The sequence below is a fragment of the Melospiza melodia genome, chromosome 2 (genome assembly GCF_035770615.1).
Source record: "Melospiza melodia melodia isolate bMelMel2 chromosome 2, bMelMel2.pri, whole genome shotgun sequence".
Lineage (NCBI taxonomy): Eukaryota > Metazoa > Chordata > Aves > Passeriformes > Passerellidae > Melospiza > Melospiza melodia.
In genome coordinates this window covers 63,594,463-63,606,932 of record NC_086195.1, presented here as the reverse complement: position 1 = coordinate 63,606,932, position 12,470 = coordinate 63,594,463, and the positions used below count along the sequence as shown (strand labels likewise).

The window sequence follows — 12,470 nt, the reverse complement described above, 5'->3', positions numbered from 1 at the left end:
TTTCATCCTTCTCTTTTGCATGAAGAAAATCTTAATTTCTAGATATACATCTAAAAATAGGACCAAAAATAATCCATAGAGTGGCCAGATGTTGTTCCTCTCTGCTTCTGTTTGTCACAAGGTGCTTGGTCATTGCTCTGCTGTTCTCCTCACCGATCCAGGATTTTTTTTCCAGGATCCTTTTCCTTTACACACTCAACCACTGAAAACACAAAATTACATTGACACATATCCCTTGGCAAAGACATCTTCACATTAATGCACAAACAGGCCGTGACACAACATCCTAGAGGGGAGAAAGCAAAGGATTATGTTCAGAGACGTTCCCGTGCCCCAAGAGCCACATTGACACAGACTGCGCACCCACGGATGCAAACAGACAAACACCTGTTTGTGCAAGGGGAGCTTGTTTCCAGCAACCTGTGGGGTCAGCCCTGCAAGCTGGCATGGCAGCAGCGAGCTCTCCTTTCCTCCCCAGCACCTGCACCCTGCAACCTCACATTGTCCCTTCCGTGCTCCTTACCCCGTCCCCTTTGCCATTTTCCCCTCATCTGCTGCTTCTTGGCATTAGTCTCCTACCTGTGTTCTTGGAGCACTCTTCCCATGGCTCTCTCCCTGGCTTCTTTGTGACATCTTGTATCTTACAAAATTCATCTCACATCCCCTCCTTTGTTTTCCACATGTCCCATTTTGCCCTGCATGATTGTATCTACTGTGCTTTTCCCCTAAATTCCAACGTGAAATTCTTCTTTGTGAAATTCTTGCCTGTTTCTGCATTCTGACTCTTCCTGCCCTTTGGATCCCGGTGGTGAGACTCCCTGGGCTTCTAGTGTGCAGCTGCTTCCCTCAAGCCCTGAGGGTATCCACTGACTGTCTCACCTAGCTCTTCCCTGTGACTCCTGCTCCTCCACCTGATCCGTGCCACTCTGCATTTCGCCTGCCAGATCGATCTGCAGCTTTCCTCTGCTCCTCTCTCCCATCTGTGCTCTCCCCTTTGTTGCAAACGCAAGTACACTCATTGTGCGCTCTGCAGATGCCCGCCCGTCCCTGCTCTGTGTGTTCTCTGGGCTTTGTCTGCAGTTGCTCTGCCAGCTCAGCAGAATATATTCCATCCTTTTCGGGGACTTGCATCCTCAGACAAAATGAGGGAGGTGCAGAAGTTACATGACGGATCATTGTCATGTGGAACAGACACTGTCCGTGTCTGCCTGCAGCCCAGACAACAATGGGAATGTCATTTTCTCCATCCAGTGTCCCAATTGTGGTGCTGCACCCTGTTTGTGCTTGGTGTTTATGGGGGTGTGTGCGTGTGTTTAGGTGCAGTACATACCTGTTTGTGTACAGAGGGGTATTTTCCCTGTTACACTCTCTGACTGCTGTGAGCGTGGAAAGCATGGTACTTTTCTGCTGAGGCGTGCGCTGAGCTCGCCGGCGTGTGCCCTCATACGTGAGCACGTGGCTGGGATGTGTTTGGGCTTTCATGCGTGGCATCTATTCTTCTGCTCCCAGCAAATGCGGGGTGAATGCACCTAGAAGCAATTATTTATGCATTTTGGTCTATTACCTTGCTAGTCATGTCACTGCGTTCTGATGGGGGGCACAGGGGACTTTAGTGTTTGTTTTGAAGGCTGAACTAACTAACTGCGAGCCATTTTCTGAGCAAAAGCAAAACACAATAACAGTGTATTTTAAGAATTATATTTACTGAGTAACTCCTAAGTGGTTCCAAACCACTTCCAAACTGCTTGCTGAATAACAAAAGAGCGGGAGGATGTGAATTTGCATTAAATTTTCTTAGATTTACATAAATACAAAATATCCGTCCTTTCACTCACAGCAAAAGTAGCAAAATCTCAGTGTGCAAAGGGAATGTATTTGAATGCATTTATGTATTTAACCCACGCCGTTCATCTTGCTGTACTGTGTCCATTAATCCGCTTTGTTCTTCTTTCACGATGCCCTATACCGAATTTAAGAGGAAATACCCAAGAATTCAACGCACCGGCCAACTTTGCATTGGGAAATGGCTTCCTGAGAGGCAGCATATTTAAATAAGCCCTGCAGAAGGGCTGGGAAGCAGGGTAAGTAGCACAATGAGAAGGAGCAAGAGGAGGAGAAGGGAATGACGAGGGGTGACACAGCCTGTCAGAAGACTGGAAAGAGGAGGGATGTTTTCAATCGTGATTTTTTGTGAGCCTCTCTTTGCTAACGCGGCACAGATGGAGGTCGCGGTTCTCGCTCACAGTGTGACAGACACACTCTTAACACGAGCAAAATATCCTGAAAGTAATCGCTGCCACACAGCGCAAGCTGCAGCCACCACAAGCTGGCTGCAGCATCCCAAACACGAATTTTCGCGTTTGAGGATCAAATCAGAGCTGTCCTTCACCGAGGGTGCCCTTCAGTGAGGTCGGAGCTGGTTGTTGGGTGAGGATTGCGTAAGAGGCACAGCGCAGGGAGCCAATGGGGAGATGGCTGTGGGCAGCTCCGGCTCCTGCTAACCAGGGTTTCTTTGTCTTCAGGCGGCCGCGGGGCCCCGCTGCTGTTTCTGCCTCCCGGGCCCGAATGTGCCGGCAGCAGGTACAAGGCTGGTGTCTCACCCTGCCTTTATTGCCTTCCCCCCGTGGAGATCGGTTCGCTTTGCGGGCCGGCCGTGCCGCCGGGGAGGCCGCGGGCGGGGCCGGGCCGGGCCGGGCCGGGCCTGGCCGGGGCAGGGGCGGCGTTCGTCGCTGCCCGCCGTTCATCGCTGCCCGCTCTGCCCTTCCATCGCCCCCTGCCCTCCCCCGCCCCCAGCGCAAGCTGGGCAGCTCCGAGGGAGAAAAGAGGGAGGAGGGAGACGGAGAGACATAATGGGTTTGATTCACGGCGAAAAGAGAAGCGGCCTGAATGGAGAGTGCGAGGGGAGCAAGATGGGAGCCTTGCTTCTCTTTCACATCCCAATGGCCATCCCCTTGGAGCACATCGGGCATAACGCGGGGAGTGCTGGCAGAAACCTCTCCTGGGAACACTGCAGCGGCAGATCCTGCATCCCTCAGACCTTGTCACATTCCACCGAAAGGTTGCCGTTCTAATTCCTCCTTCCAGGGTTTCACCGGCGTGACTCTCTGCAGCAAGGCTCCCTCGAGGTTTGCTGAACTGGCAATGGCCCCGGCAATGCAGCCTTTGGTAAGGTGTCCATCGGGGGTAAGGAGTGCTGTAAGGCTGCAGAAATACCCAGGGAGAGGCACAGCCTCAGCCCCCACTCTCACAAACCCAGCCCTGGGGTTGCTCTTGCAGAGGAGCAGCATTAGGGACAGAAAAGGGATCTGCAGAGCAGTGCTTGTTCCAGACTCTTTTCTGTTCCTTTCCCCTCTGTGTTTGAAGGCAGCAATGCCTGACTTACAATTTGGAAAAACTGAGAGAGCCCTACCATCTCTGGGACATTGCAGGAGTGGGAGGATCACTGGTATCCAGGGGACAGCAATTTATTTTATCCCAGATCTGGGGAAAAGAAGAAAGAAAGAAAAAAAAAGAAGAAAACCGAAAGAGATGTTTACATTTCTGCCCTAGAAGATCTTTACCTCCCTTTGCATCCTGACACTTGAGGTCAGCTCCACACTCCAATCAAACAGCAAGAGCGCCTCAGAGCAAAAGGAAAACACACCAGACAGGAAAGGCTTTCCAGACTGGAGGTCTCCGAAGGATGATTCAGGTTTGCAGAAGCAGCATCAGAGAGACTGAGGCAGCGCCAACAAGGGCTTTGTGTGAACTCCAGCACTCACAGATGAGCTCTGAGCTGGTGACCGGAGCTGTTTCAGCAGCTCACTTGTGAACAGCCTCCCTCCTAGAGGTTTGGCCCTGCTTAACCCGTGCCCTGCCCACAGGACTTATGTCCACCTCATGATCCTGCACCATTGTGCTGCCGGCAGTTCCCCTATTGTGGATGTTTTGGTTTCAGCCCCTGCAGAATGCAATTTCTGTGCACAGAAGGGACTTCTGAAGAGCCTTCTGCATGCACACAGGCATATGAGAGGTTTCTTTCTCAATACCAAGCAGTTCTGAGACCTGCTGGAGCAAGAAGTGTTGCCAGGTCCTCTATGCATTCCACACATGAACCATGCTACTGGGTCATTTTCCTCTGTCAGACTCCAAAATCCAAGGACACGGCTCCCGCCACAACTCAGGAGCTCAATTTCTCAACCAAGTCTTGCAACCTGCTATTTCCAGTCCTCTGGCACGGGTCCATGCTGGCTCCTGCATGCGGTGGGCCGGATGCAAGAGTCAAGAGAAGCAGCACTGAGGAAGCGTGCCCTGGGCTGGAGCTGGGATGAGTCACTGCTCCCTTCCCTGTAATCCAGTGGGGCTGAAGGCAGCCAGCATTCCCCAGAGATGGTGACACAGGTGTCACCCCCCTGCTTTCTGGAGATTCCCCACCACTGCTGTGGGTGCACACAAGTACCTACTCTTTGCCTGTGATTCCCAGTAGCTGTCCAGGATCAGTGAAGACCCGCAGCTGGCTCACAAAGTGTCCTGCCTGCCTCCGCCAGCAGAGCAGTGCGTGCACTCGCTGTCCATGTGCTCAGCGCGGCCCAGTGGCTCTCTGGGTGCCTCCTACATGCCCATGCCGTGCAGGAAGCCTGGGATGATAAGTGCTGCCTCTGCAGCAGCCAGGCAACGCTGTGGACTCTGGCTGGGAACCAGCTGGCCACAAGCCACAGGGGTTACTACAGAATCACAGAATATTCTGAGTTGGAAGAGACCCATCAGGATCCTGGAGTCCAGCTCCTGGCCCTGCACAGGACCATTACCAAGGGTCACATCAGGTGCCTGAGGGTGTTGTCCAAACACATCTTGAACTCTGTCAGGCTTGGTGCTGTGGCTGCTTTCCTGGGCAGCCCGTTCCAGTGCCCAGCTACCCCCGGGTGAAAAACCTTTGCCTGATATCCAGCCTAGACCTCCCCTTACACAGCTTCAGGCCATTTCCATGGGTCCTATCACTGGTCCGCAGAGAGAAGGGATCATTGCCTACCCCCGCGCTGCCCCTGCTGGGGAAGCTATGCGGAGCGATGGGGCCTGCCCGGTGCCTCTGTTACCATCCTCCCATTGCCATTGCCATTCCCGTTCCCGTTCCCGTTCCCATTCCCGGGCTGCCCGGCGGGAGCTGCGGCCCGGGGGCGCTGCCCGCGGGGGGCGCCAGGGGGCGCTGTGCCGGCGGCCCCGCCTCGCCCGCGCCCTCCCCCGGGGCGGGCGCGCATGCGCGGCGCGGGCGGGGGCAGCGCGGTGCGGGGCGCGATGGGCGCGGAGGCGTGAGCGGCCCGGGGGCTCGGGCTGCGCCGAACCGGGACCGCCGACACCGGCAGGCACGGCGGGGCACGGGCGGGCCGGGAGCGGGAGCGGCTGCGGGGGGGAGAGCTGCCATCACCTGCCCGGGCTGGCGGCGGGGCGGGGCGGGGGGGCCGGCTCCGGCGCTCCGCCCCTGCCCGCCCTCAGGCCGGCTGCGCTCACCGCCCTGTCCCCTCCGCAGAGGCCGCCCCCGAGCGAGGGAAGCATGTTCCGGCTGATGAGGGATGGCGAGCCGGAGGACCCCATGTTTGCCATGTGAGTCGGGGTGGGCATCCTGCGGGGGAGCCGGAGGGAGGGCTGCGGCACGGAGCGGCCCCGGGGAGGCGAGCGCTGCCCCCGCGTCCCGCCGGGCGGGCTGAGGCCGGGCGGGCCCGGGGAGCGGCGCGGCCGGCTGGGCACAAACACGCACATCCTCCAGAGGGACAGCGCCGCGAGCAACGGGGGTCGCGTCCGCCGCGTTCCTGCGATACTGGAGCGTGGTCTTGGAGGGAAGCGTAATAAAGTAGGCCAAAAGGCATCGCAGCTGTCTTGAGAGGAAGAGAGGGCTGGAATAATAACTAATCTTTTTCTTTGCGCAAGGATTTTTTTTTTCATTATGCAAAGTAGGGTTGCAGTTGAGATAGATAAAATCTGCTGCTCTGTCCAGTGTTTGTTGCTGTTCTGCACAGGAAGTCATTAATGGAGCTGGAGAAGGCTGCTGAAACAGTTGTCAAGTTGTGAGGAACAAAGTAGAGAGAAAACAACGAGTAGTTTTGAAACACGGGTATTGAAATCTAACAAAGGTCCCAAGAACTCTTCCTGGGATTCCTTTCACTGAATGTTTTTGTTTCCGTCCTCAGTACAGAAATTGGATGCTATTGATAAATTTTGGCAGTGACACTAAGTTGGCAGCCCTTGCCAAAGTGGATAAGGAATCGACTGTAGTACAGGAAGAATTTGATTATGTTAGACAAGACACTACTAGAAATTTGGTGAAATTTATGTGTGCAGAAGAATAGTCAATTTTTTGCTTATGAAATCAATGGTAAGCCAGAATTTTATGAGCTTTGAGGAGATTAGCAGGAGAGGAGACCTTGATGTCCCAGTTAGTCACTGAATGACAGCGTGTTCTCATTTACATGGCAGGTATGAGTCTAGCTTTTATTATGGGAAGCATTTCCAGTAGAGACAGAAAAGTATTGGTTTTAAGTAGTGGGTCCTTCTGTCATCTCAGGAAGAGCCTGTGCTATTAATGCTGAAGAGGGATAATTGCAGGCTACAGGATGTGCAGGAAAAAGCTATGGTATTTCCCAGAAGTTTCTTATTGTGGCCACCCTATTCTGTGACTCTTTATCCTTACCCTCCTTTTCCTCCTCTTGCTTCACCAACCCGTGTGAGTGCGGGCAGCCCTCAAAGTGGAGGCTGCAAAAGTAGGGAAAACCAGTTGGGGATCCCAGTTATCGTCCCCTTTCTCCCTCAAATCTGGAAAAGCTGTATGTGGTCTCAAACCCCGGAGGGGCAGAGGGGTGTGAGGCCATGCAGTCCATTCTGGAGTCTTGCATTTCACTGTTTGTGTCTGTGTACATGGAGGGCTGAGAGGATGATATGTGTGATCTCCTGCTCCCTGGTCCATAAAGTGTAGCCAGGAAGATCTTTGTGCACTTCCCTACAAAAGATGTTAGAGCAGTGAGGTTCTGGAGTGGCCTTGGCCACACTCGCCTCCAGAGCAGTACTGAAGCAGGACACCAACCTGCTTCTGAGCAGACAGAAATGAGTACCTGAGAGAGCTTCTGTGCCACGAAACCTTCTCTCAAGAAACGGGGTGGGATCCAAAGATCCCTTGCAGCCCCAGTAATCACCATGGACAACACAGACCTCTCAGGATTGTGAATTTCAGCTCGGGACAGGACGCGCGGTTGTGTAAGAGCACCACAGAGCTGGGAGGAGCGGATTAGATGGGATTTTGTCCTCACCCTTGTTCTGTGCACCTCTCCCACAGGGATCCTTTTGCCATGCACCGGCAGCACATGAACCGCATGCTGTCCGGGAGTTTCGGCTTCGGGCCGCTCCTGGGCATCACCGACGGCAGCACCCCCGGCGCTCGCCAGGCTGGCCGCAGGATGCAGGTAACACGGGCTGAGTGCAGCCAGGATCCCTCACACTCTCTCTGTTTCTGTCTCCCACCCTTCCTGGGCTGGGCACCCCCTCTCCTCCACACAGGTGGTTTTATCACTGCCTAAATCTCCTAGGCAGTGGTGATCTGGTCCTGCTCTTTGTTCCACCTGTATTGAGGTGTTGAATGCAGCTGTGTTCTAGGTTGGATGGGAGGAGAGGAATAAATATGTGTTGTTTATCAAGGATGTGTATTCATACAATGGGGAGAAATGTAGGAGCATCACCTCATGTCTGGTTCGTAGGGTGATACGGCTCGAACCCCCAGGAATCCGTGGGGCGCTTTCTTGATCTGTTTGTAGAGCCTGAGTGTTCCCAGTTCTGTTTCTGAGAAGGATTACTGTGTTCTGATGGAGATCTAGTGTTTGGCTGCTGCAAAGTCATTCGCTGTTCTGTTTTTCTGTTCTCCTGGCAGGCAGGAGCTGTTTCACCCTTTGGGATGCTCGGCATGGTAAGTTTTTGTTTTTCTGGGTCAGATTAGAGGCTTTCCAAGTAGTGGCTCCATACTGAGATTCATCAGCACTGTGTGCAACCAGTGCTAAAAGGTAGCCATCTGTGAGCATGACCAGCTATCCAAGCAGGTAGGGAGGATGGGAATGTCTGAAGAGACCAGGATGAGCTTTAGATTTATAGTAAATGGAATAGGGAAGAAAGTATTGAACTGAAACTGGAAGCATCTGGTTTCTCCTGGATCTCTCATTGAGTTGTTTTATGACTTCAGGCCTTTACCTTGTTTCCCCTCTAATGTTTTAATCCTGCCTGTGAGCTGTTTTTGAAGAGAGAGTCTAACTCTGTGTGTGTGGGGAGGTTGTATTTGCACCTTGACCAGAGAAAAGTCATAAAGCTGTTATAGCACAATATTTCATGGGAATTGGGACAGTTAATATCTGGGAAGAGCAGGTAGTCCCTTAATAACCTCATATGTCTGAAAAGAAGCTGCAGATCTGGAGGTAATGGAGGAGCTGTGAGGGTGTGAGGAAAGGACTTGGCCATCAGTAGGCAGAGGGGATTATTGCGCCTCCTTTGCCAGTGGTGGAGGCTGGAGAAGCCAGCAGAATTCTCCAGGTGAACAGGGCTGGAATGAAGAATGCTGTGTGTACGTGAGAGCACCGCGCTCGGAGCGTGCTGATCTCCGTCCTCCGCCGAAATGACACAGTGGAAATAGGTTATTCCAGATCCAGCAGCTTCAGCTGTCTTGCTCTGCACAATTGCCTCAATGAAAGAGACTCCAGCGTCCCGGAATTTTTGTAGCTCAGAGGAGGATTAATAAGACTACAAACACATAGACTTCAAAGCATAATAACATTGTGTGTGAGTACTGCTCTGCTGGAAACGAGAACAAGAGGCTACTCGAGGAAACAAAAAAAAAAAAGAAATGAGCAAGTTTGAGCTGACATTGTAATTTTGTTTACATATTGCACAATTAACCTGTGAGACCTGCTGGCCCAGGGTGTTACTGCAGCATTCAGGTTTACAGGATGGAAAAGGCAGGTGTTTGTAGGGGAAAGTAAGCAGATTTGTTGTTATGCTAGAAAGAAAACAATCAGTGGAAATTTTCTTATGATCACTGTTAGTGCACATGCTGAGATTTCTTCTCCTAACTTTGCTGAATCCCCAAGCTTATAAACCCCAGTGCATTGGCAGTTGGATGCAAAGTAAAAGAACAGCTTTTGCCAGAACATTGGGCAGTGCAACCTGAGAGAATGGAGAGAGCAGCAACCCCAAATTCTGTTTTGGTTTTGTTTTCTGTGCTACTGAAAGAACATGAAAAAAAAAAAAAATCAAGGTTCTTCTTCTTCTTAGGCAGCAGGTTCTTTTGCAGGCAGTTTGTTGTTCTTTCCTCATGTCTCTTCCCAGACTGACTACTCTTGTGTTCTCTTTTCCTTTTTATCAGGCAGGTGGCTTTATAGATATGTTTGGGATGATGAACGACATGATTGGAAACATGGTAAGAACCCTCCGTGACCCGTTCTGTATTCGAGGGGAGTTCTGAGGATGCTTCTTCCATCCCATCTCTTATCTTACTGTGCTGCTTGGGATGGACTGAGCCACACCTGCCAAGGCTGTAAGCTTTGCTTCATCACCGGGAGTCAGTGACAGAGCTTGTTCCCGGGTGCAGGGAGAGGAGAGGGGTGAGGAAGGAAGTGTGTGGGTGGACATGTTTAGCAAGAAATAAGTATTAATTTAACAGGAAGGTGTATTCTCCAGAAAAAGACACCCATGGGGATTATGTTCATCCTATTGTAACTTCTTACTTCATTGTAGAGAAGGAATTAAATGCCATCTCTTCTTCCCTCCCATCCCTTCTTTCCACCATTCCCCATTCCTTCTTGCAGGAGCATATGACAAATGGTGCTAACTGCCAGACATTTACCTCCTCAACTGTCATCTCCTATTCCAACCTGGGTGATGGGCCCAAGGTCTATCAGGAGACCTCAGAGATGCGTTCAGCACCTGGCGGGGTAAGGAGGAGGCTGCTGGCCTTGCTGTGAGAGGGAGGCTTGGTTTGGTGGCTTTGTGGGTGGCCACCTACAGCACTTTGGCTTCTCAGTCAGCTGCAGTTCGAGGAGCACGTTGAGCTCTTGTGACTCACTGAGCCGTGCCAAGGGCCCCTGGGAGGAAATGGGAAGAGCTGGCAGTGGGGAATCCATTCTTCCCTCTTTGTTGTGTCTGACATCCTGGGAGGGGTGGCAGTGCAAATTGCCTGAAACACTGGAGGCAGGAATCAGGGTGCCTTAGGGGGCTGGGAGAAGGAATGGAAATACTGATTCTACATGGGAACCTGCCCCCAGATCCGTGAAACGAGACGAACCGTAAGGGACTCGGACAGTGGCTTGGAGCAGATGTCCATCGGGCACCACATCAGGGAGAGGGCCCACATCATGCAGCGCTCGCGGAACCACCGCACGGGCGACCAGGAGGAGAGGCAGGACTACATCAACATGGACGAAAGTGAGTAGTGCCCGTGTCCTCCTCCTCCTGCCGGCCCAGCCAGGTGCTGCTCCCCCCTGAGCCGGGTGTGTCCCTGGCAGGTGACGCGGCCGCGTTCGACGACGAGTGGCGGCGAGAGACGTCGCGGTTCCGGCCGCAGCGGGGCCTGGATTACCGGCGCCACGACGGCAGCGGCGGCCGGCGGGCCGAGGGGGCTCGTCTGGCCATCCAGGGCCCCGAGGATTCTCCCTCCAGACAGTCCCGCCGGTACGACTGGTGAACTGGAGCAGACCTTGTGGGGGGTGCAGCGTGGCCACCCCCAAACCTGCCTATGCGCTCTTGTAAGTCTGAACAAGTTCCCTCTTCTTCTGCTGTGTGGTTGCCTCTTACAGCCATAGCGTTATTTTTTTTTTCTTTGCCCTAATCTTACATTATTTTGAAGTTTCAGTTGCAAAGTGATTTTCCCGCTTTGAGAGAGCAGGGGAAGGTGTGAATTTGGAGAAGATGGAAGCTGTTTAAGTTAGCTTTGTCATGAACAAAAGACCTGTGGTGTCAGCCTTAACTGATGGCTGGAACAGTGTGATGTGATGTAGGATTGCAGTCTGTGGAGTGTTCATATTGTCATTGTGTAGAACTTAGAAATCATTTGCTGTCCATCCAGTTTGAAATATAAGTAAGTGCAGGTGTCTGCTCTCCTGTGCTTTGAATAGGGCTCACTAGGATGTGATCTAGTGCTTGAAAAGGGACGTTTTCCCCTTTTTTGATGTCTACACATCAGGTTTAAACATGTCTTTATCTGTCTTCTGCCTTCTAGGCACCACTTATTCTGTTTATGTCTTCTGTTTCCTTTCCTCCCAGGTACAGACAGTGAAACTCTGAAGCCCCTTCAAAGCACCACTTGGACCCTCCTCAAATTTAGTATTAACCTCCCTCCCACTTAAGAATTGAAACAAAGCAACTAATCTTCTGCATTGCTCTATTTCACCCCATTTGGGTGCTGCAGTGGGGCATGGGGAATCTCACTGATGTGCAAGGAACACATTAATTGCCCATTCCCTCTCTGCTGTCCCTTGGCTCTGTTCTTTTTTGCCAGTAGTGCTGGGCATGAGGAGCTGCCACCTTGCCTCTTCCATCCTTTCCACTCTTTCTGTGCTGGGTTGGGCTGGTTCTGAAGTTTGTGTTTAGTCCCCTGAGAAAGGAATATGAGGGAATTCTGCTAGAACCCCCTGTCAGTCCCCTCACCGGGACAGAGGCTTCCATTCCCCTGCTGCTCCTTGGCGCATCTGTGGAGGAGCAGAAGGATGTGTGCGTTGGAGAAGGGAGGAGCAGAACAAAAGCTGGATCAGCCTGTGGGCCCCCTGACCCCTCTTCAGTCAGCTCCCCCACTTTTTTAATTTGTGAAACTTGTAACTAGATGTTTACTGAATAAAGAAACAAACTGTAAAGAATTGGTGGATCAGTCTCTACCTTCAGCTGACCTAATTGTGCCTGCTGTGGAATTAACCAGCCTCTTTCAAGTCCTTGGAAAATTGCTGAGGAGAAACTTGGTGTGAAATTCTCAGGCTTTGTTTTCTTATAGAAAACAGCCTAACAGCCTTCCCATGTAGTCACAGAGTGAGATGATGCTCAACATGGAAATTGTGAAAGAAGACCCAAGAACTCACCATTTGCAAAAAATGCCCTCTAATTGCTGTAGTTTTGTGTGCACTCAAGGGAAATTGGTTGGTCTTTCTTGTTGCCTGGTCAGCTGTGCAGCCCTGAATTGGCCTCTGGGGTTCCTGCACAGACAGGGAATATTTCCATTATTTTCTCACTATATCACTGCAACCGTGGCTGACAGTATGAATGACCTTTCCTTGACTTCCTCAGTATTAGGTGAAAATTGAGAGGCATGAGGAATATAGGACCAGGGAAGATCTCCTGGGTTCTTGGCCAGTTTTGTGCTCTGGCACACACTCTTACACAATCCTTTTCATGAGTTTATTTGGAACAGAAAGCAGGAAATCAATTCATGACTTACACTTGGAAGTGGTGTGCTGGGATCTCGTGGTGTATCCCTGTGTTGT

The 12,470-nt window shown here is 51.9% G+C and overlaps 1 protein-coding gene across 1 annotated transcript; it reads left to right on the top strand.

Annotated features, from left to right (window-relative positions):
* The first annotated feature begins 5,255 nt into the window (after positions 1 to 5,255).
* Positions 5,256 to 11,852, top strand: MLF2 (myeloid leukemia factor 2). The gene is made up of 9 exons (XM_063148505.1): positions 5,256 to 5,339; positions 5,504 to 5,577; positions 7,301 to 7,427; positions 7,889 to 7,924; positions 9,368 to 9,421; positions 9,810 to 9,935; positions 10,266 to 10,425; positions 10,506 to 10,745; positions 11,263 to 11,852. The coding sequence occupies exons 2-8, from the start codon at positions 5,528 to 5,530 to the stop codon at positions 10,682 to 10,684; spliced, it is 732 nt and encodes a 243-aa protein (XP_063004575.1). The 5' UTR covers positions 5,256 to 5,339; positions 5,504 to 5,527; the 3' UTR covers positions 10,685 to 10,745; positions 11,263 to 11,852.
* The last annotated feature ends 618 nt before the right edge of the window (positions 11,853 to 12,470 follow it).